This window comes from Oncorhynchus kisutch, linkage group LG14 (genome assembly GCF_002021735.2).
Source record: "Oncorhynchus kisutch isolate 150728-3 linkage group LG14, Okis_V2, whole genome shotgun sequence".
Taxonomy (NCBI): Eukaryota; Metazoa; Chordata; class Actinopteri; order Salmoniformes; family Salmonidae; genus Oncorhynchus; species Oncorhynchus kisutch.
The window spans coordinates 40,084,084-40,108,084 of NC_034187.2; the positions used below are offsets into that span (position 1 = coordinate 40,084,084).

Here is a 24,001-nt window from a genome sequence, read left to right on the forward strand (position 1 = left end):
TCATACAGTTCATATGTTCATATGTTCATACAGTTCATATGAGGAAATCTGTAAATGTAATACATTCATTAGGCTTTAATCTATGGCCTTAATCTATGGATTTCACATGACTGGGAATACAGATGTGCATTTGTTGATCACAGATACCTTAAAATAAATAGGCCTCACACTGGGCCTCAGGATATCAAGTTGCCATCGATTTAATGCAATTGTGTTTGTTGTCCGTAGCCATGAGGCACACTGTTCACAACGTTGATAAGCAAATCGCTCGCCCAAATGATGACATACATGTGCTCTGTGTTTGTGAGGCCGGTTGGACGTACCAAATTCTCTCAAACAATGTTGGAGGCGGCTTATGGTTTAGAAATGAACAAATGTGTGCACAAAATTTGAGCGATAAGCTTTTTGTGCATATGGAACATTTCTGGGATATTTTATTTCAGCTCATGAAACATGAGACCAACACTTTACACAATGCTTTTATATTTATGTTCAGCGTAGCATTTGCAAAGTCATCAACAGATATTATTTCAATTCAACCCAGGATTTAACAAAAAATAGACAATACATAAAGGCCTAGGGATTCAAGCTCTGGTTGATTTCAAATGTAATGATATGGAGGGATATTGAATTGTGTTTGGTTGTCGACGCAACCATTTGAAGGAGATGTATATTCTGCTTGGATAGTTCCATCTGAGCCAACGGCTTGAGGGACATCCACACAAAGGATGATGACTACAATGATAAACTATACATAACTATAAAAATTGGTGAGCATTCACACTAGAGGACAGATTGTTGTACAGTAGGCTACACCTGTCAATCAACTGATCAACTCATTCTACTGCACACTGTATACAATGGTTACAGACTATTCAGAGCTATCAGGGTGTAATTAATGTGACCATCAATACACTCACACATGTCCAGTTATTCAAGCAAGCTAACCGTGTGCTCTGCCTTCTCTCTTCTCAGAGCAGCCTCGCACACCTAGACTCTAAAACTCGTTTTTGATTGGTTGTGAAAGTTTTTTTTGTCGGAGGGACAAACAAAAAAACATCTGACAGTGATCCAAAAGATTTCTCTCTTATTGTTCTCCACTCTTTTTGTAGTGTGAATGCTCCTGTTCACTTACATTTTTATTGTAATAGTTATCGTGCTTGATGTAGACGGTGCTTAAGTCTGGCTTTAATTTGTTTGTCAACAAATATGCTGGATTCACGTCTCCATCTCAACCACAAATCTAAGTTAAAGAATAGGACTAAATCAAATCACATTTGATTTAAATTGCATTCAAAGTCTGATTTGACTTGATTTAGCCCTATTCTTTAACTTATCAACATATCAATTATTAATTCAAATTGGAATTAAAGCCATAATAAATCAGTGACTCAGATGGAACTATCCAAGCAGTAGATACATCTCGTCTTGTGATATTTGGTTCCATTGTCAACCAAACACAATATTACTTGTAATACAGTAAATAGCCTAAAGTTAAGGATATCTTACAAATGGATGCAACATTTAACCTTAAAATAAGTAAGACATCAATGGTCACATTTTAAGGTTACTGTAACTATAAATGTATTTTTCTGTAATCATAGAAATGCATGTTCAAGATAGCATGCATAGGTCATCGCAGGTCTGTGGAGATCCTCACAATTGCTGTCATAATCTGTCCAGAATCTCTAACGGCATTGATCAGTTCAACATGTAGGCCTAATCTCAACTGCAATCGAGGTTATTTGGTTCTAGCATCAGATGAAGCACAGTGATAACACATTTATTTTCATATTCAAGTGTTGTGACTTTACTTTCATTCATCTGATGACTGTTATTTATTGAATCAACTAACTATGTTTAATTGTTATCTGATTTAAATTAATCATGTAACAATTAACTCATTAGGAATTTGAGCAACACGAGAGCGGTTGTTTAAAGAATTAAAACTCTAAAGGTCTTTACCTAATAACATCCATAAAACAGTCAACGTATTAATCATAACCTCTTATCATATCATCCTTATGAGCAGTCGTAACCTCCTTGGATCTGCAAAAACCCCAGCCTTATTTATGATTCAGTACTACACAAATTGGTTTAATTATTTACTAAATGATGACATAGAATAGATATACACACTTAATACATTAGGAGAAGGTCCCTAGCGGAATGACACAATATGGTGGCTTTTTAAACAACGACATGGAGTGGGAGAGAGAGAGAAACAGAGAAAGAGACACTTATTGTTGATACATTTTAGAAACTATTCTCACAGTAATCATATACTTTGCACACAAACCGCTGCCGTTTATCTATGTCGGAAGCAGACCTTCTTAGGAAGGTTGTTGGGCCTTTCAGCAGCACGCTTGTAAGGCTCTGATTGTCCGAAAGGGTCCGGACCTGTCTCTTCTACTGTTATTCACTCTGGACGATGCTCCTTTTGAAGATAGGCTAGCCAGCTGTGTCGATGGTTCCCATTGGGTGATGAGAGTAGAGTACTACGGTGATTTGAGAAGAGTAGTACAGTGGTCCACTTGAATTCACTTTTCTAGATACTTTTCCTAGGACAGCTAATCAGCTGTACCAGTGATTGTCTTAGAGGTGAGCTTCTCACCTCTTCTTCGTGTTGATATTCAGAGTTCAAACCACTTTAGACATGGGCTGCAGCTCCCCATCTTTCCTGGTCTGGGAGGTGAGTTCATTTTCTTCAGCTCGTGTTGAGGTTCAAAGTTCCAACCATTTCCAATGTGTAGCTACCGCTTCACGCTTTTCTGGTCTAATGTTAATTTCTTTATCAATCCTTTTATGCACTCTGGTTTGAGAGGGACTGTTCCGTTAGGCTGACACGCTCTCTGACCTCACTCGGGCGTGGCTACTTAGTATGCAGAGTTTATAGGAGACAAATGCTCTCTTATGGCTCCTGAAATCACTCATATCTTAACAAAAAATACTTTCATATTTCATATACAACCTAAAGGATGGCGACTTTGTACATGTGGTGTATATACTTTTCAAGTTACAGTATTTCCTTTATAACACTTAAGGACATCACAAAATAAAAACCAATATGACATTCATTTTCTATAGATCATCTCTGACCAATCCCCACAGTCTTATGTGAGAAATATTGTTCCAGAATTCGCTTTAGAAACAGCGGGTTTCAGCGGGAAGAAGAAGTATTTGTAGACAAAGGAACATTCCTGTGTGGATTTTGGAGAGGGATGCTCTCTGTCCTTTAATTTATGACAGGGTGTGAGCCGTCAACTCCCCAGCAGCTCCCTCCTCCCCTCTGTGGGTGAGAGAGAGTCTGGTTACTGTCATCCATTGCCAAGCTGATCTGACCCATTCGGATCCTCACAGAACAGTTGTGACACAAGGATTAGTTTGTCATGGTGTAAAACATTGGCAGCTAAGAGCTGGATTTTAGTGTACAATCCATACCTAGAAAAACAAATGACTAAATAAACAAATCAAGTGATAAATATCCTTGTGAGGAGGGAGGAGGAAGAAGGAAGCATCACGGTCATAGTCAGGGAAAAGCCTCGGGAGCTTTGTCAGGGTCAGACAGGTCTCGGAGCAATGGTGGTCCTGTCTCGGAGCTACTCTGCAACCACCACTGATCATATAGAACCCACCTGGGTGATGCCCCAGCAGCCGATGGGGCACCAGAAGGCTTACCACACGTCACCAGTAGTCCAAAGCGGCCTTGTAGTCTTCCAGAGCATTTGTGCACACCTCTGCCATCTCTGTTGTCCTCTTGCTTCTGGCTTTTCCACTCAACCTCCAACATTCAAAGCAAAACATAGCAGGCTAGCTAGCTAGCCAGTTAGCCTGCCAAACCAACCATCTATCTGATATTGCTTTGCTTGACAGTTGAAAAAAATTCTATGGTAGTTTTAAATTGTGAAAAATATATACAATGTTAATGAAAAAAAATGCTATAAAAATAAAATATATTTACAGGAGCAATTATGCGGTGCTGCCTTTACAGTTCCATTGTAACCCACAGGATTGGTGGTTCCAAACAAGAATGACATAGACTGGAAATGTAGCATATGTCAAAACATGTTCAATTGCAGATTAGCCATATGCCTACATCGAGACTACTCTTCTGCGTAAATAACGTTTTTAAAGACCAACTTTTACACTGAACACACTTGTAAAGTGTTGGTCCCATGTTTCATGATTTGAAAGAAAAGATGCCAGAAATGTTCCATAAACACAAAAAGCTTATTTCTCCAAAAATGTGTGCACAAATTTGTTTACATCCCTGTTAGTGAGCATTTCTCCTTTACCAAGATAATCCATCCACCTGACAGATGTGGCATATCAAGAAGCTAATTAAACAGCATGATCATTGCACAGGTGCAACTTGTGCAGTGGACAATAAAAGGCCACTCTAAAATGTGCAGTTTTGTCACACAACACAATGCCACAGATGTCTCAAGTTTTGAGGGAGTATGCAATTGGCATGCTGACTGCAGGAATGTCCACCAGTGCTGTTGGCTGAGAATCGGCCACGTGAAACACACACACCATGTACCTGTGTTGTCTTTGCCCTGAATATTTTCAGTTCGCAGTAAAGTCTGTAAAGAATTAAATATACGGTTATCTGTAGATGCAAAGGTCTTTCTCATTGAGACATATTCTTAACCATCAGACTGAGCTATGGGGTGGGGGGAAATCGACACAGTAGAGTATCGCAATAACATTTTATAAATTCTAAGACTAAGTCTTGGCCTCAAACTTCTTTTTAAATGGTGAGCCAACATGTTTTCAGGACTTTTATTTCCATGACTGATCAAAACAAATGTTTATTATGGCTCTCTCTTGTTCCTTTGGAGCAGACATAGGGTCAATTGCAACCATCAATGGCCACCAGATTATCGCCAGCTGATCTCTCCTTAAACAATCAATACACATTAAAATAAAATAAAATGTATTTATATCGCCCTTCATACATCAGCTGATATCTCAAAGTGCTGTACAGAAACCCAGCCTAAAACCCCACACAGCAAGCAATGCAGGTGTAGAAGCACGGTGGCTAGGAAAAACTCCCTAGAAAGGCCAAAACCTAGGAAGAAATCTAGAGAGGAACCAGGCTATGTGGGGTGGCCAGTCCTCTTCTGGCTGTGCCGGGTGGAGATTATAACAGAACATGGCCAAGATGTTCAAATGTTCATAAATGACCAGCATGGTCAAATAATAATAATCACAGGCAGAACAGTTGAAACTGGAGCAGCAGCACGGCCAGGTGGACTGGGGACAGCAAGGAGTCATCATGTCAGGTAGTCCTGAGGCATGGTCCTAGGGCTCAGGTCCTCCGCGAGAGAGAAAGAAAGAGAGAAAGAGAGAAAGAGAGAATTAGAGAGAGCATACTTAAATTCACACAGGACACCGGATAGGACAGGAGAAGTACTCCAGATATAACAAACTGACCCTAGCCCCCCGACACATAAACTACTGCAGCATAAATACTGGAGGCTGAGACAGGAGGGGTCAGGAGACACTGTGGCCCCATCCGATGACACCTCCGGACAGGGCCAAACAGGAAGGATATAACCCCACCCACTTTGCCAAAGCACAGCCCCCACACCACTAGAGGGATATCTTCAACCACCAACTTACCATCCTGAGACAAGGCCGAGTAAAGCCCACAAAAATCTCTGCCACGGCACAACCCAAGGGGGTGCGCCAACCCAGACAGGAAGATCACATCAGTGACTCAACCCACTCAAGTGACGCACCCCTCCCAGGGACGGTATGAAAGAGCCCCAGTAAGCCAGTGACTCAGCCCCTGTAATAGGGTTAGAGGCAGAGAATCCCAGTGGAAAGAGGGGAACCGGCCAGACAGAGACAGCAAGGGCGGTTCGTTGCTCCAGAGCCTTTCCGCTCACCTTCACACCCCTGGGCCAGACTACACTCTATCATATGACCCACTGAAGAGATGAGTCTTCAGTAAAGACTTAAAGGTTGAGACCGAGTTTGCGTCTCTCACATGGATAGGCAGACCATTCCATAAAAATGGAGCTCTATAGGAGAAAGCCCTATATAAATATAAATGACCCACACAGCTGATCTCAGCTGATCTCAATTGCAACTACTATTGGCCACCGATTTACCTCTCCCTAAAGCGGATGTCGGGATTTATTTACTCGTAGTCCTGATTGCTGCCAACATTTTACAATACTTTTTCGCCCTCTGGTGGGTATTATCACTGGAACAATTTAATCCTGCTATTTTACCAGACTGTGGGTGATGTATCTATTTTACAATCACTCCATACAACTGAAATAAAGTATTTAATTTCATTGTTTTACCCTACACATGTTATGAATCAAAAAATCATGGCGTAGGATACATTTTTCGTTTCCAGATGTAATCCATTTATGACTTTACTTCTCTAAAATAATATATGGCCATTTTTTATCGGGAGGGGAAAATACAATATTCCTGAATATGCCACACATTTGACATTTGATACTGTTGTAGGCAATTTTTGGGGAAATTATATTGTATTTGGAAATGGTCTTAAATCAAATAAATAGATACAAAGTGCTTTGTTTTGAATTGATATTTAAATTGTCTATCAAAACGCTCCTGCAATCAATATCACTTTCATTTTGGTAATTAATTACACCAAACAAATATATAAACACAACATGCAACAATTTAAAAGATTTGACAGAGTGACAGTTTATACAGTGCATTCGGAAAGTATTAAAAGACCCCTTGACTTTTTCCACATTTGGTACATTACAGCCTTATTCCAAAATGTATTATTAATCATCAATCTCCACACAATACCCCATAATGACAAAGCAAAAACAGGCTTTTAGAAACTTTAGCAAATGCATTACAAATTTTAAAAATGATATCACATTTACACAAGTATCCAGACCATTTACTCAGTACTTTGTTGAAACACCTTTAACAGCGATTACAGCCTCAAGTCTTCTTGAGTATGATGCTACCAGCTTGGCACACCTATATTGGGAGTTCCTTTGATTCTTCTCTGCAGATCCTCTAAAGCTCGGTCAGGTTGGATGGGGAGCTTCGCTGCACAGCTATTTTCAGGTCTCTCGATATGTTTGATCGGGTTCAAGTCCGGGCTCTGGCTGGGCCACTCAAGGACATTTGGAGACTTGTCCCAAAGCCACTCCTGCGTTGTCTTGGCTGTGTGATTAGGGTTGTTGTGCTGTTTTTTGAGTGGAGTTCAAAGCCGTGAATGCATCCAACTGATATTTATCAGTTCACAACTGGTAAATTCCCACCTCTGACTTGGTTACAAACGCAGCATTAGTGCTGTTTGTGAAGTTGAGCAATCAATGAAGGCACAACACCTGTTGTGTTCACTCAGTTGTATGGGGGGAAGAAAACATGCTCTGGCCGCAGTGATGAGTCAATCTTGCCAAGCCAGCTCCATTTCTTACTCTATCAAGCATCCACCTGACAAACAACTCAGCCTCACACCTCTTCAATTGCTCCATCCCTAAAAACACCTGTATAAACATCCCTTTCTCCCTCTATTTTTCCCTCTTTCTCCACAACTCCCACCACATCAATAATACTGTGGGGTACAACCGGGTTACCAGGTAGTGCTGTGTGAATGTGTCCAACAGCAACACAAAGCGCAATGAACCCAGGAAAAAACATGTTGATTGACAAGAAGTCATGTGGGTACAGGCTAACCCAAGAAGTGCCAGTGTTCATGAATATATGGTACAAAGAGGAGCTACTTTTACTCCGATAGTGATGAGCCTGTATCTGTGTGGGGTGTAGGACAAATTGACTTGACCAAATTCTTGACTCATATATTTGTCATTGTTATTCTTCACCATTCTGCTGGCAAGGTCGATCCATTTATTGCATTTATTTTGTAAAGATAGGACATATTGCGCTCTCATTCTGTGTGTGTGTCTGCGTGAACTCACTTACTCACACACACACACACACACAGTGAGAGACCAGTATGTCTTACAATCCGCTGTGACAGGAGATGGCTTCTGCTCCTTCCCTGCTTACCCTTCCCTTTCAATAATGCTGCCATTCTGCCTTCACACAGCTGGAGAAACAGGAAATGAATAGAGCTGTATCGCAGAGTAATACTAATACCACACCGATGATAAGGATCAGCCCACTCACTGCACATCATGCAGGGAAAATGGACACATGCTGAGTGATATCCCCTTTCACATTGTGACGTATTTCATTTCACCGTACGTCATTTTCAAGCAGCAGAACGCAAGACAAGCATTTCGTCAGAGATCGCATTTATTTTGGGAGAATGCAAAAGCGACCTTTTCATTCAAGACAGGAGAAACATATTGTTTCACGTGATAATAAAACATGTTGCGTTTAGTTACTTTTTCCTTCATTTGTTTCTCCAGCTTTTTTGCAAGTTAAAAGCTAGGCTGAAGATGCTCTTGCTAGCGAACTCCACCTCATAATTATAATCAGAAACAAAGTCGCTAGCTATCCCATAAAGCCATTGCATAAAACCACATATTTTCATCTTGTTCTTCGATTTGGTAACTTTCAGTTCTATTGACGGATTCTGGTTGCACTAAAGACGACACAAAGTTTGAATTTTTTAAAATGATGTGGCATCCGTTTCTCAATGGGGACCGTCCATAACGGAGTGTAAAACATCATCAAGTTTACACAGGTATAGTTTACCTGTTTTTATAATTAAGTACTGTTGTCCTGCAACAAGGAAAACATATTTGTCTGCTTTTTTAATTATTTATTTAATCTTTATTTAACTAGGCAAGTCAGTTAAGAACAAATTATTATTTACAATGACGGCCTATCCCGGCCAAACACTGGACGACGCTGGGCCAATTGTGCGCCGCCCTATGGAACTCCCAATCACGGCCAGATGTGATACAGCCTGGATTTGAACCAGGGATTGTAGTCACGCCTCTTGCAGTGCCCTAGACTGCTTATCTTAGATGGAAGGGAAGTAACTCCCCCTTTCTCTTCATTTCTGTGACCTTTACCTGCCTATCACCCACCATATTTTCTGTGCATAATGTTGCCAGGGGTGAACTCAGTTTGACAGAATGGTGTGCAACGTTGAATTCAAAGGAAACAGTACGCCTATTGTACTGAATGACCAGTTGAAGACTGGACCGGTGTGATCATGGTGACTAAGAGAGCGATTGTGTGTGTATGGTTTGTGCATTTTGCGTTTCAAATGGTCGCAACCATATTGATCACAGCCTCAGTTTTTCACATTCTTTGTGCTGTCAAAAACCAAGGACTTCCAAGGACTTCTAACAAGGACTCCATGTTTGTGTTTCCGGTCCAAACAGTATGTGCACTCGATGAAACAGAGTTGCCTCTTTAGGGACTTATCTGATCGTTTTCCACGCAGACTCCAAACTTCCTTCTTGCAAGTCTGCCACGCCCTCTCGATATGCAAAACCTGTACTCGGGTCTACATAATTCTGACTTTCATTGACCTTCACATGTCTCCACTCATCACTGACTACCATACTCTGACACTCCACATGCTTCTTGATGATAGGAACCAGGGTCTCCTTGTTAGGTTGGGCTGTCAGCTGGGGACTCTCTCCATGGGGTAAGTCACAAGATGATATATTAGAAATGCATTTAAATTATATTAAACATTTCAGCAGTATTTTTCCATGTCACCAGCACATTTTTCACTATGTGCTACTGCGGACAACTCATCGGCATGACTTGATGAAGATTGTTGTCTTCTTGGTATTCTATGTACTGACTAGGGCTGTCTCTGACAAAAAAAAACATATTGGACGACCAAAAGTAGTCTTCTGACCAATAGATTGGTTGAAATCTTAAAAAGTGTATTTTTTCCTATATAGGCTCACCCCATGTTTTAATAAAATCATCTATATGTAGGCTACTGAGCCTGTTTGATGCTTTAAGCACACTGTGATGAAACAATTAAGACACACAAATGACTTGAGGGAGCCACAGATCAAGATAGAAAAAAAACCTGTTCCCAACCCTCCTCATCCAGCTGCTGCTGCCCTTTGCAGATTCTACCATTAAATATTTTGTCTTGCCCATTCACCCTCTGCATGGCACACATGCACAATCCATGTCTCGATAATGACTCAAGGCTGTCAAGCAACTGTCTCCTCCCCTTCATTTACACCGATTGAAGTGGATTTGGGGCTCCCGAGTGGCACAGCAGTCTCAGTGATTGAAGTGTCACTACAGTTACCCTGGTTCGAATCCAGGCTGTATCACAACCGGCCGTGATTGGGAGTCCCATAGGACAGTGCACAATTGGCCCAGCATTGTCTGGGTTTGGCCGGTGTAGGCTTTCAATGTAAATAAGAATTTTTCTTAACTGACTTGCCTAGTTAAATTAAGGTTAAATTAAAATTAAATAAAAACATTTAACTGGTGACGTCAATAAGGCATCATAGTTTTCACCTGGATTCACCTGGTCAGTCTATGTTATGGAAAGAGCAGGTGTTCCTAATGTTTAGTACACTGAGTGTATGTCACTTAATTTGGAAATCATACTCTCTCACATCTTTGGGAAACACAGCCAAACTCAAACATTTCCTGTAAACCTCAATATCATTAGGCCTATTTGATGTGAGTTATAAATCTTTATTTACCTTATTTCCTATTTTCTAAGGTTTTATATCAAGCGTTTCTCCTTGGTTTAGAAGCATAGTCTATGACCTCAAATAAAAGTTCAACAATTGATGCAATTTCACACATTTTCTTTTGAAACGCTTTTAAAATGCCTTTTCTTTTACCAAATGCACTAACGTGTCCATAAAATAGTGTCCATAGAACAGAAATAAAAAATCAGTAACCATTAAAGTGTCCATAAACCAGGTCTTTAGGTGTTGAGGTCAATCGGATATTAGTCGGAGCCATTGGAGAAGCCCAGGGCATCTGTGTTCTTGTCAGCAGCCTCCTGCGTGCCGTTGCCTCTGGAACTCCTCCTCCACATGGACCTGAGGAAACCTTCTAGGGCAGCAATGCGCTGTTCCATGCTATCCATCTTGAGTAGGACCTGCTCCTGCAGCTCAAATCCGTGGCACAGCTTCTGCATGTCTTTGCACTGCAGAAATCCTTCTTTGCCCTGATAGAAATAGTGACAAACATACATGCTGAGTGTGTCCACCAAAACAATCAAACTTAAATAAATACATAGAGCAGGATGATTTTAGAACTATTCACCAACCTGTCCAGAGCTCTGCCAGCAATGTAAGCAATAAAGGATATGTAAATGCAGTGCACATTTTCAATGTAGATAATATGTCAAACTAGGGCAGAGATTTTATTACCACCAAAAATATTCTGATTCACAAATTGACTAACAGTAACTAGTATTCACCAACCTGACCAGGGCTCTTCTTCCTGCTGATCCACAGGCAAATCATGGAGATGACTAGAAAGGCCACGCTGAGGGCCATGATCATGCAGATGACATTGGGCAGGGACATGTCCAAGAAGGAGGTGTCAAACTCCTTGCTCTCAACCACCTTTCTCAGTTCATCGGGTGTGATTTCCATCCCAATCCTTGACCAGGTTGGGTGTTTGCAGTGCTCCACACCAATATCAACGCAGACCATTTTCAGATAATGAAGTTCCTATGAGAAACAGCTCTGGGTCCTTCTCTTTGGCGGCCAGAGATGTGTATCCAATCGTAACTGAGTAACGAATGAGGGCCTGAGCCAGTGCAGCCTCAGACCAACTCAGAAGCCCCATTATTACATCATCTGTGCCATGATTGCATCATGACTGCCAAACAACAGCTATACCAACTCTGAAATGTATCATTTGTGAAAATAGCACCCTTGTGTGGTGCATATTAAAACAAATGTCACAAGCAAACAAGTATCTTAAATCATGTTTTATTTTATTATTATTCTATTAATGAGTTCAATAATTTTCAAATTCCCTCTAACACCTTTCTTAAAACAAGCACAGTACAGAGTAGCATCAAAAGACACAAGAAGGCTAAATGTAGTTTGGAACTAAGTCATATTTTACTGATTTTTGAAGCATTTATTTAAGGTTCAAGAATAGAACAGGCTCCAATTCCTGACTCAGATTTGGCTGTCAGAACTCCTGAGTGGTTGCCCTTATCTTCACTCTATGGCTGAGTAGCAACACGAGGAAGACTCCACAGCTTCACAGTGGGTTAGTTCCTGGCCCCTGTGTTTTTCGAGTTACTTTTCCCAGTCTCCTCCGCTCCTCGTTGATCGCCTGAAGCTTCTTCTCCAGGGCCAGCAGCCTAACCTCCACACTCTTCAGATGTATGAACTGCTCTGACAGCATGGCGGATGCGTTCAGCATGTCAGACTTCTTCTGCAAGAAAAACACATTTCAGAGATGGCCCCCTTACATTTTTTACCAACATTTTGACAACTGATAAATCCTCTTAGTATTATTAACAATTTTCCTCAAAGTTTTTATGCCAGATATTCCTCTAAACCTGGATGTGAAAGCAGGTGCAGAATGTTACTTACCAGTGATGCCTTAATCAGCTTCCTCTTGAATATTTTGTGGACATTAAAGGCAAAAAATGCCAAGAAGATCACTGGCAGGAATGGGAGTACAGGTTCTATTGCACTGAAAACTAGGCTAATCCGGCTGGCAGGTTCAGGTCTGAAAAATACAACAAGTTCCTCTGGAGTTATATCTATTCCCACCGTTGCCCATGTGGGTAGGCTGGGGAAAATGAGATTTTTGGGGGGTGGGGGCCTGGAAAAGGGCCATATAGAAAAGGACATTTTACAAGATTAAACCATACCCAGTGAAGCTGAGGCAGGCAATAGAAATTGAGCACAATTTAGAATGTCAATCGGAGCATAGAATCTTTGGCAACATTCCACTCAGAGCTATAATTGTGACAGTATCATGGAACTGTGAGATCCTTCTCTTACAATCACTTATTATGCAAACTCATAATTCCATACCAACTCAAAGAGATGGCAGAGAGCATCAGTTAAATTCCTCAAGTTGTGGATTTATTTCAGAAAGAACTACTTACATTTTGAAAATTCACAATCAATGATCATTTTAAAATGCCATTAATAGAAACATACTGCAATAAATACAACATTATCAAAAATACATTTTTTAAGTAACGCTTCATAGTCTGTACAGCCCTGAGACATACACTGAGTGTACAAAACGTTAAGGACCACCTCTTTCCATGACAGATTGACCAGGTGAATCCAGGTAAAGCCTATAATTCCTTACCGATGTCGCTTGTTAAATCCATTTCAAAATCAGTGTAGATGAAGGGGAGGAGACGGGTTAAAGAATATTTTTTAAGCCTTGACACAATTGAGACGTGTATGTGTGCCATTTTGAGGGTTAATGGACAAGATCAAATATTTAAGTTCTTTTGAACAGGGTATGGTACTAGGTGCTGGGCGCACCGGTTTGCGTAAAAAAAAAAAGCTGCTGGGTTTTTCATGCTCAACAGTTTCCCGTGTGCATCAAGAATGGTCCACTACCCAAAAGACATTGAGCCAACTTGACACAACTGTGGCAAGCATTGGAGTCAACATGGGACAGCATCCCTGTGAAAGGCTTTCGATACCTTGTAGTGTCCATGCCCCGACAACTTGAGACTGTTATATCGAATAGCAAAACAATTCTATGGCTTGCATGTCGTCTCAAAAAAAGCATGATCATTCCATCCTCGAGTCTGAACAGATTACATTGTAATGGCCCATGATGAAAGTAATTGTTACCAATGTGATTTAACAAAATAACTTACTTTGAATGGCTTTTTCACCCTATGGTCCAACTATGCAATAACTTACACCAGACATCTGCCAAATGTAGCATTTCACAGAGTAACAGATTAGAATCAAATGGATAAATTACACAGCTTTTAAATGTCCAGCTTGACCTAAATCACCTCTTAAGTGTACCGTTTCTGCCCTAACATTTTAGAGATCAGTCATTAGTCGGGTGAATTCATCACTTAAACGACTTAATTATACTGCTGTGTCAGTCCAATAATGCATCTCATTAAGAAAAAAATGAAATTACTGGGAAGAGTTAATAGAGGGCTTTTTGAATAGAGTTCATTAAGGATTTTGGGACCTTTGCTGTAGTTAAAACTTGTTAGGGCTAGGGTCCTTTTTTCTTAATTTCCGTCTGACTGACGTGCACAAAGTAAACTGCCTGTTGCTCAGGCCCTAAAGCCAGAATATGCATATAATTGGTTTTTAGGGTGGTGCTAAAGTGATCTTCAGAAGTAAACAGCGGCTTTTGAGAGTCATGATAGCTTGCAGTGATGACGCAAGAAATGAAAGCTGAAAAAAGAAAGCTGGGACCCTTTGGATGACAAATAAGAGGAAGATTTTCAAAAAGTAAATGAATATTTCATTGCTATTTGTGAATTTATGAAACCTGTGCCGGTGTAAAAATATATTTTGATGTGGGGCGCCGTCCTCAAACAATCGCATGGCATGCTTTCACTGTAATGGTTCAAAGGGCTTTATTGGGATGGGACACGTGTTTACATTGCCAAAGTAAGTGATATAGACAAGAAACAAAAGAGAAATACAAATGTACTGTTAACATTGCACTCACAAACGTTTTTAAATAATATAGATATTTTAAATGTTATTATTGGCTGTGCTGGGAAATCATAGTCACAAACCACAGTTGGATCACCTGCTTACTGTCCTCCCTTCGACTTGTGACGACCCTCCCACTTTGTCTGACGAATTCTTTCTCTTTGCTTTTGTTTTCCTTTATAGGATGTCGGGGGAGGCGGAGCTGGGAAGGTCGTCAGTGAAATGGGACACACCTGGGCTCGGGTGTGTCCCGGGGATAAATACACTGAGGAGACTCTCCATGCAGACTCACTGTTGGTGTTTGGGTGTGCCATTTTGTGCCTTGTTTGTTTTTGCAACTCGCAACAACCCTGATTATTACCATCTATGCACACAACCACTCACTCACATTACTGATCACACACACACTATTGTTAATTGTATATAGTTTACTTTAGTTAATAAATATATTTGTGTTATTCCTTGATCTCTGCATTGTCTCCCTTTTTGTTATGGGCTACTAGCTGATTTGTAACAAGTGGGGACCCCGACCGGGATAATAAAGTTGGTTCCTAGACATTTTGGTGTATAGTATTTTGTTGCATTGTAATGGGATAATGATAATTGGGATGTGCTTTGACTGGTATTCATTGCATAGTCTTATACGGGTTCGTATAGTTTTTTTAGTTGCGCTGTTTGGTAGGCCTGGTGTTGGTTGCCTTTTTGTTGTTGTTGTAAACTTGCCACTGTGGCGGTTGGTTGTGTGCTGTGTAACATTGGTTAGTTTCCAGGCCCCTGCCCAACTCTTGCTCTGCTCGCTGTTGGGACATCGGTCCTAGCAGGTGAGTACAATCTGATGTGTACCTCAGTGGGAGATAGGCTTGGCGACGTGTTCCACATTGGAATACGTTGGCCATGGTTTTTTGTTATTTTTGTATTGGTGTCCGTGGACTGAGCGGTTGTCTTGGGGGCACATCTGTGGCTTGGGGGGAATCCGCCAGCATGCTGTGAGGTTTTTCCATGCTAGCGGGCTATAGTGCTTAATTACCCACTGCGAATCTGCACGGAGATTAGGGTTGAGTTATTGTAGGATTTGGAAAAGCTCTTTAATGTATCTCATCTCTCTCCTGTGGTGCCCAGTGTGATTGGTGTTTCTCTTGTTGTGTGTCTGGCGTGCTCAGCAGAGGGGAGTAGTTGCTTGTGATGATGGAGTCTAACGTAGACGAGTTCATTCGCATTCCATCAGAGGAATGGTTAGAATTATGTACCAAAGGACGGCTGTTAAAGATCGCTGAACACCACAAGGTTGAAATTAGTGATAAACATCTAAAAAATGATAGGTTGAAATTGAAGGCCAATCTGACGGAGTGGTATACTAGAAGTTCCTCCTGGGGCAGCCTCACCTCCCCAGCTGTCTTCCCGTTTCGCTACAATGGCCGCTCAGTCTGTTGGCCCTAGTAGTCTTCCATTCGAACAGCAGAAAGAACTGCTTCTGTTACAGCCAGAGCATGAACAAGCAAAACTGGAGCATTATCGTGTTAAGTATGAAAGGGAATTGGAATTTAAACAGGATTTGGAGCGTGCTAAACATCAAGCTGCGACAAAAGCGGCTAGAATTGGTTAGGGAAGGAAAGCTCTCGGGAGAGTTGCTTTGGGAAGGTGACCCTGATTTACCTAGGGATCGCTACCTCACGCTCTTGACCCGGACACGTTTGATATTGTTGGAAACTTACGGCTGTTGCCAATATATTATGAGAATGACCATGAGACGTTATTTTCGTTGTTTGAGCGTGTTGCAGATGCTAGGACTTCACCTGATTCTGATCGCACTATAATGTTGCAGTGTGTGTTGACTGGTAAAGCGCAGGAAGCATATTCAGCTCTTGGCGTAGCTGACAGTGTCAGCTATGATAAGGTTAAAATGGCTGTTACAGATTTACGAATAGGTTCCTGAGGCTTACTGCCAACAATTTAGAATTTAAAAAAGATTGATAGACTCATGTTGAGTTTGTGCAAGAGTTGTTTATCTTCACAGTTTATTTGCTGATTTTCCGCCTCTGCGGTTATGACTTTCCAGGGGCTGTGTGATCTGATTATGCTAGAGCAATTTAAGGACACAATCCTTGATTGTGTGGCCACGTACATTAACAAACGGTTTTGGCGGATGGGTATGTTTTGACTCACAAAACTAGCTTTTTTCAGATCCCCATATTCAGAGTGAGATTTGGGAATCGCCCACTGAGACACTCTGGTTTAGGGGCAGAGCTTCATTGATCTAGGGTTGAGCCTGGCTCCCGTGGTAAAGCTTACTTCAGTCAAGAGTGTCACTACTGTCATGGTTCAGGTAATTGGAAAAACAAATGTCCTGTTCTCAGGGCTAAGGGTAAATTCAGTACTCACGCTAACATTAACAGTGCCGGTTCTCTATCCGTTCGCTCCTGTCACTCCGTTTCATGCCCAGGGGCATGCGAAAGTCCCAATTGACCCAGATTGTTTACCTTTCGTTACGGAGGGTTTTGTGTCTCTTAAGAAATAACGACCCAGTGCCAGTGAAGATCCTGAGGGACACAGGTGCCTCTGAGTCGTTTGTGTTAGTCTGTGTTACCCTTCTCTGCTGAGACTGAGTCTGGGAATAACTTGGTTGGTGAGTGTGTATGGCCTGTCATGTCTCCACCTCTAGTGGTTTCCTCTAAGCCTTCGTTCCCGATGAGAGCGTGCAGAGTTTCCCCAGAGGTGTCCTCTGTGTGAGCAGTGATGCGTTCCATGACCCATGGCGACCTGGTCACTGCGCCTGCTAATGATAATTTTAAAGAAATCTGTCAATACTTTCCCTGTTATCCCGTTATCTGTGCCCCGCTCTGATCTAATCAAGGAGCAGAGGACTGACAACACTTTAGAGTCACATGACTGGTCACTGTATATTTTGTGTTCTGTGTTGTCCTTTAGCTTCTGTTTTCTGTTCCCTGCTGTTCTCGTTTTTTTATTTGCTCTTGAAGGTTGCTTCTTGTGTGCAAAGGTTGCTGAGGTCTGGGGAGGACGAGGTTGGCTGGGGCAGTGGTATAGTGCTAACCAGTACAGTATGTTGTACTGAACTCTACCCTGTGTATTGTATGCAACTGTGCTCTGCTGTGATGTCCAAAAACGTGAAACATGAGAATGACATTCATATCCATAGTTTTGCATCTGTGTAGTACAGATCAGGAACCCATGATTTTAATGCGGTTGCTGGGTGTAAATCCAATATACTGTAGTTCAATAACTCACGGTGCCATGTCATAGCTGACACCCCATTCTTTCTGCAGACATCTCTGAATCTTAATTCAGAGCAGATGTTTAACAGAGTTTTTGGAAACGTGGCATAAAAACCTTAGGGAGATTTTACAGTAATTCCACTACGAAAGTTTGCATCTGCACATTTGTTCCACTAAATTCATTTTGGTAAATTTTTCTGTGGAAATAGGTCAAATTAGTCCTTGTGCGTAGAGTTATGACTTGTTAAACTTTGAAATCAATGGGGTTTGTTTGGCATACATTTGAACATTTAAGAAATGTAGTCAAAGCGTAATTGTGTTACCGGGGAATTGCTAATATATCAGGCATAGTTATTGCGCGTCTCTAGGCAACTTGATTGGCAGCTCGCAGCAAAAATAAACAATTTGTTGCGTTTTTCTTAATTAGTTGAATGCACCGCTTAGTACATAGAACCGTGGTTATTTGTGAATAACCTGATTAGCTGTTGGGACAAATGGAGCGCGGTAAATGCGCATCTTGAAATGTTTTTCTGCATCCGAATTTGTCTCTAGACTGAACGTTGAGCTATTACCGACTACGACCCCATCCCTGAAAGCTAAGACTCTCAGGAACATGTACGCGTAATCTGTGTACACCTGCAACCCTAACTATGCAGGACTCTGTAGATGGGAGAGTAATACATCTGCATAGAATAACGGAGGGAATTTAGTTGATTTTCCACAAACGATCATACATCAAATATGTTGTAGTTGTCACATGCGCCGAATACGTAGACCTTACAGTAAAATACTTACAAGCGCTTAACCAACAACGCGATCATGGCCCTGTATAGTACTGTGCATTGCCGTGAATTCGTTTGACTTGGACTGTGAAGAGACCCCTGGTGGCATGTCTTGTGGGGTATGGATGGGTGTGAGCTGTAAGTCATTTGACATACAGACAATCTGGAATTTCACAACTAGAAGAGAAGCAACACTCAACCAGGCAAATCTGGCATGCATGTGATGTTAGCTCTGTATGTGCAGTCAAGGGTTAAGGCATTCTGCTCTGTTGAGCAAGCTGTAGCTTTGCTAGGTCTTAACTCTTGATCAAGACTAAGTTCCATTACACTTAGTTCCATTACACTTACTGCCGTCAGAAAGTATTCAGACCCCTTGACTTTCCACAATAGCCTTATTCTAAAATGTATTAAACCCCCCCCATCCCATAATGACAAAGCAAAAACAGGTTTAGAAATGTTTGCTAATTTATTGAAATATCACATTTACATAAGTATTAAGACCAGTCACTCAGTACTTTGTTGAAGCACCTTTGGTAGCGATTACAGCCTTGAGTATGACGCTACATGCTTGGCACACCTGTATTTGTGGAGTTCCTCAAGTTCTGGCAGGTTGGAAGGGGAGCTTTGCTGCATAGCGATTTTCAGGTCTCTCCAGAGATGTTTGATAAGGTTCAAGTCCAGGCTCTTGCTGTGTCAGTCAAGGACATTCAGAGACTTGTCGCAAAGCCACTCCTGTGTTGTCTTGGCTGTGTGCTTAGGGTCATTGTCCTGTTTGAAGCCGTACGTTTTCCCCAGTCAGGTCCTGAGCGCTCTGGAGCAGGTTTGTCAAGGAGCTCTGTACTTTGCTCCATTCATCATTCACGCAATCCTGACTTGTCTCCCTGTCCCTGCCACTGAAAAACATCCCCACAGCATGATGCTGCCAGCACCATGCTTCACCGTAGGGATGTTGCCAGGTTTCCTCCAGATGTGACACTTGGCATTCAGGCCAAAGAGTTTAATCTTGGTTTCATCAGACCAGAGAATCTTGTTTCTCATGGTCTGCGAGTCTTTAGCTGCCTTTTGGCAAACTCCAAGCAGGCTGTCATGTGCCTTTTGAGGACATTCAGAGGCTTGTCCCGAAGCCACTCCTGCGTTGTCTTGGCTGTGTGCATCAGGTCATTGTCCTGTTGGAAGGCGTAACCTTAAATTAAGAAAATAGTGGCTTCTGTCTGGCCACTCTACCACAAAGGCCTAATTGGTAGAGTGCTGCAGAGATGGTTGTACTTCTGGAAGGTTCTTCCATCCACACAGAAGAACCCTGAAGCTCCTTAAGAGTGACCATTGGGTTCTTGGTCCCCTCCCTGACCCTTCGCCCCTGATTGCGCCGTTTGGCTGGGCAGCCAGCTCTAGGAAGAGTCTTGGTGGTTCCAAACAGCTTCCATTTAAGAAAAATGGAGGCCACTGTGTTTTTGGGGACCTTTAATGTTGCAGAAATATTTTTGTACCCTTCCTCAAATCTGTGTCTCGGACAACTCCTTCGACCTCATGGCTTGGTTTATGCTCTGAAATGCACTGTCAACTGTGGGACTTTTATATAGACAGGTGTTTACCTTTCCAAATCATGTCCAATCAATTAAATTTACCACAGGTGGACTCCAAGAAACATTTCAAGGATGATCAATGGGAACAGGATGCACCTGAGATCAATTTTGAGTCTCATAGAAAAAGGTCTGAATACTTATGCAAATAAGGTATTCCTGTTTTTTATTTCTAAAAACCAGTTTTCACTTTACCCAAAAGCGGTTATACAGAAATCTGCACAGCTCGGCATCACTGTCAACAAAGCAGCATGATGAGTTGTTCAGAAACATACAACATCCTTTTCCATAAAATATATTCGAATTTTAAAACTAGTTTTCATTGAGAAGGCAGTTAGTGATTTTTATCTAAATCAATAACTTTTGAATGTGAAAACACAGAATACTATTCTACGTGTTTAACCCTACGTCACTTTGGTTTTAGCCGACTTTGGCTCACGCCCGGGAGACAGCCCGTTTCGAAAACTAATGCAATCAACGCTAACCAATCAAATGTAGAGCCGGGGCATTAATCGAATCCCCTCCTTGATGATTGACAATATCCATAACCAATCCATAACCAATCCTCACAGATGTCCCAATAGCTGAATAGCATGACGGTGAGGGGGCGGATCATATAATTCAACGAGAGGAAGGGATGGGATTTGTCTTTGTGTTGACATATTGATTGCGGCGATCTAGAGGTACAGTAATACTTGTATGCATGTTGTTATGTTTTACCCTTCAACTCACGGCCCCAATATTGGCTGTATAGTGAAATGCGATGTTATAGCGTAGCCACTAACGTGATTGGAGTGCAATGTTTTCACTGGTAGTTGCTAGCCAACACACAGACACATAGTTACTGAGTGAGACTCATTGTTAGCCTGCTAGCTAGCGTTAGCTACCGTAGTTAAATTGATGAGCTCGTGAACCCTGTGTATGCAGTACAACATGAATAATATACTAGTCAGACAACACCCACGACGCTGATCGTTGACCTTGTTAAGTTATAGAAGCAAAGTTGGCTAACTAGGTTTTAACGACGTCAGAGGGTTTTATAATATAGATAGGTAGTCGGCAGTATGGTTTAGCCAGGCAGATGGCTAGCTTGTTAGCTCCAAGAACTGGCTGACTGTCCGACATGTTTTCTTACGAAACCATCGAAAAGGCTGTTAATACGAACCAAGTAGTTGGCCTATATACTAATGGTTATTCTCCACATATTTGAAATACAATAGCAAAAAATGAAGTAACTAGTTTAGACGTCGCTAACTGATAGCTGTGTAGCTAGCTCGTTATTCATTACTCTCCTAGTCACCTACTCCTAGTTGGCCAATAAACCAGGTGCATATTCATTATGCCGATTCTTTTGCAAAACTTGTCTCGAACGAAACGGGGAGCGACCTACCTGTATTTGTCCAATATAAACTCTCGTTTTAGTAGCAAAACATTTAGGTGTTCAACTGTTTCGACTGATTAACGTTACACCCCAGGACTGATTGTCTAGCTGCCTGGCTTGGTGGACTTGTTGTTCATGACCATATTTCTGATTCTGTCTTTATTTCTTAGTGTTTGAATGGATAATACCAGGTCCACGGAGAAATGGGTAAAGCAAGACAAGGTTATTGTGGAGCCCTCTTACATTTGTCATCTGTCAACGCATCTAGTTGGTGCACTTCTAATGCATCCTCAACTTTAAGTATAGCTTGGTTCATGTATTTAGTTAGCTGTTATGGAGTTGTAAGAACTCATTTCCATATTTTGACATGATATATTATCCATATAGAAAGTGAGAGTGCATTAATTGTACAGAAGGTTATGAAACCTTGAATACATAAACTTTCAGTTTTTCTAAATGGTAGTTGAGCTGGTAAACTAGCTACAATATTCTCTCTGTACTATATAACTGGTGTTTCTTAGCTATGTTGATAATATTTTTTTCCTGGCTGTTGAAACATTTATTTTTTCTCTATGAACAGCAATTCATGGTAATCTTATTTAATATTTGCCAAATACAGACTTTTTGCTAATATTCAATATCATAGCTTTTTATTGATTTTGACCACAATGGATCAGCATTTTGAAAAAACTAACTCTGGTCATCCTAGATTATCATATCACAGACAACTCTAGAGCAGCGAATGGATTTGGCTGATGTCGATTTTGGTTTTTCAAGGAGAGGCCTCTATCTTCCTCCATGATGCTGTTGAGTAAGAAGTCAGACGCAGGTTCATCTTCCTCTGCCGCTTCCACCTCCTTGGCACCAGGGGGAGCTGAGCGGTCCCTTGAGGCCCAGGCTCCTGCCCAGATGGGTGCCCCTCCCTTGGCCCCAGGCGCCGTGGAGATCAAAAAGAAGGAGCGGGCCTCTCCGAGTGGGGAACCTGGTGGGCCCCCGCAGCCCCACCTCCCTGGCCCCGGGGGGGTGGACCTGGACACTGCTGAGGGTCGCAGGACAAGCCGCCGCAAGCGATCAAAAGTAACAACCTATAATACATGTCCACCCATCTTAGCGAGACATGACCATTTGCTTCATCTTAGGTGAGCCGGAACGTGGTTTTAATGGAGCGTTTATTGTGCCTCTTGTTGCAGGTGGAGTACCGCGAGATGGACGAGAGCCTGGCCAATCTGTCTGAGGACGAATACTACTCTGAGGAGGAGCGCAATGCCAAGGCGGAGAAGGAGCGCAAGCAGGTGATCCCGCCACCGGCGCCGCCCATGGAGGAGGAGGTGGACAGCGAGCCTGAGGAGCCCTCTGGTGAGTGTGAGTTGGACTGTGCGAAAGTGCGTGCCTGCGAGCGCAAATGTAACATTGGGTAGCGAAAGGTGTGTGTGTGTCAGGACGGGTGTTGAGGGTGGCGTGTTTTTGGTTTTCCAGGTGTGGAGGGAGCTGCGTTCCAGAGCCGCCTGCCCCATGATCGCATGACCTCCCAGGAGGCCGCCTGCTTCCCGGACATCATCAGCGGGCCCCAGCAGACGCAGAAAGTGTTCCTGTACATCCGCAACCGCACAGTGAGAACACACCTACTTCATTAACAAGACTTGCTTAGTTCTGGAGACGATTGTACATTTGGATTTGGGTCTGAAATTGTGGCAAATTATTTGTTTCAGCTCCAACTTTGGCTTGATAACCCGAAAATCCAGCTAACCTTCGAAGCCACAACACAACAACTTGAAGCACCATACAACAGTGATACAGTGCTGGTGCACAGGATACACAGTTACCTGGAGAGACACGGCCTCATCAACTTTGGCATCTACAAGAGAGTCAAGCCTTTACCAAGTGAGTACATTAGCCTTTTACTATCTGCCTGATATACTATAGTAACGGCATGTACAATGCTTATGCTCACATTTTCGATATGGGCATTTTCATGTAAAAAAAATAAAAAAAACCAAGAGCTGTTCATAGGAGCACATCAAATTTGGTGTCAAATTAAAGCTGAGTCTGTTTTTTAAATTTTATTACGGTGTAAATACAGAGGAAAGGGAGTCTTAAAAAACAACTAGTTCCATCCCACCTGAACATGCTGAAATTGCAGGCATTTGTTTTCATTTTTTTTTTTACACAAAGTGCGACCTTGTAGTGTCGAAATATCATGAGGGACTATAATGAAAGTTCACAGAAGTAACAAGTGAAGGTAGACCTACCAATTATTTATAGTATTTTTACTGATAAAGATGTGGTTTCTGATTTATTAAGTGACCACAACCAAATTGGTAACATAATGAGTAGTAGAATGACTGCAACTGAATTGGCTACAATGGGAATTCATAGTAGTCACAAACCACAGTTGGAACACCTGCTACTGTCGTGCCTCCCACTGGCATACTGTTATGTTCAGCTAATAATAGTTTTATTTTTC

The 24,001-nt window shown here is 41.8% G+C and overlaps 1 protein-coding gene across 5 annotated transcripts in view; it reads left to right on the forward strand.

The window, feature by feature from the left end:
- Positions 1-20,755: 20,755 nt before the first annotated feature.
- The window catches only part of LOC109903851 (lysine-specific histone demethylase 1A), a 28,074-nt gene continuing 24,828 nt past the window's right edge, over positions 20,756-24,001 (forward strand). The window contains exons 1-6 of one of the 5 annotated variants that reach the window (XM_020500842.2): positions 20,756-20,839; positions 21,708-21,759; positions 22,315-22,614; positions 22,725-22,899; positions 23,014-23,147; positions 23,247-23,418. In XM_020500842.2, coding sequence (XP_020356431.1) covers positions 21,715-21,759; positions 22,315-22,614; positions 22,725-22,899; positions 23,014-23,147; positions 23,247-23,418 — 826 coding nt within the window. In that variant the 5' untranslated portion in view covers positions 20,756-20,839; positions 21,708-21,714. The remainder of the gene's footprint in view (positions 20,840-21,707; positions 21,760-22,314; positions 22,615-22,724; positions 22,900-23,013; positions 23,148-23,246; positions 23,419-24,001) is intronic. The other 4 variants (XM_020500844.2, XM_020500843.2, XM_020500845.2 and 1 more) reach the window with 4 other exon arrangements.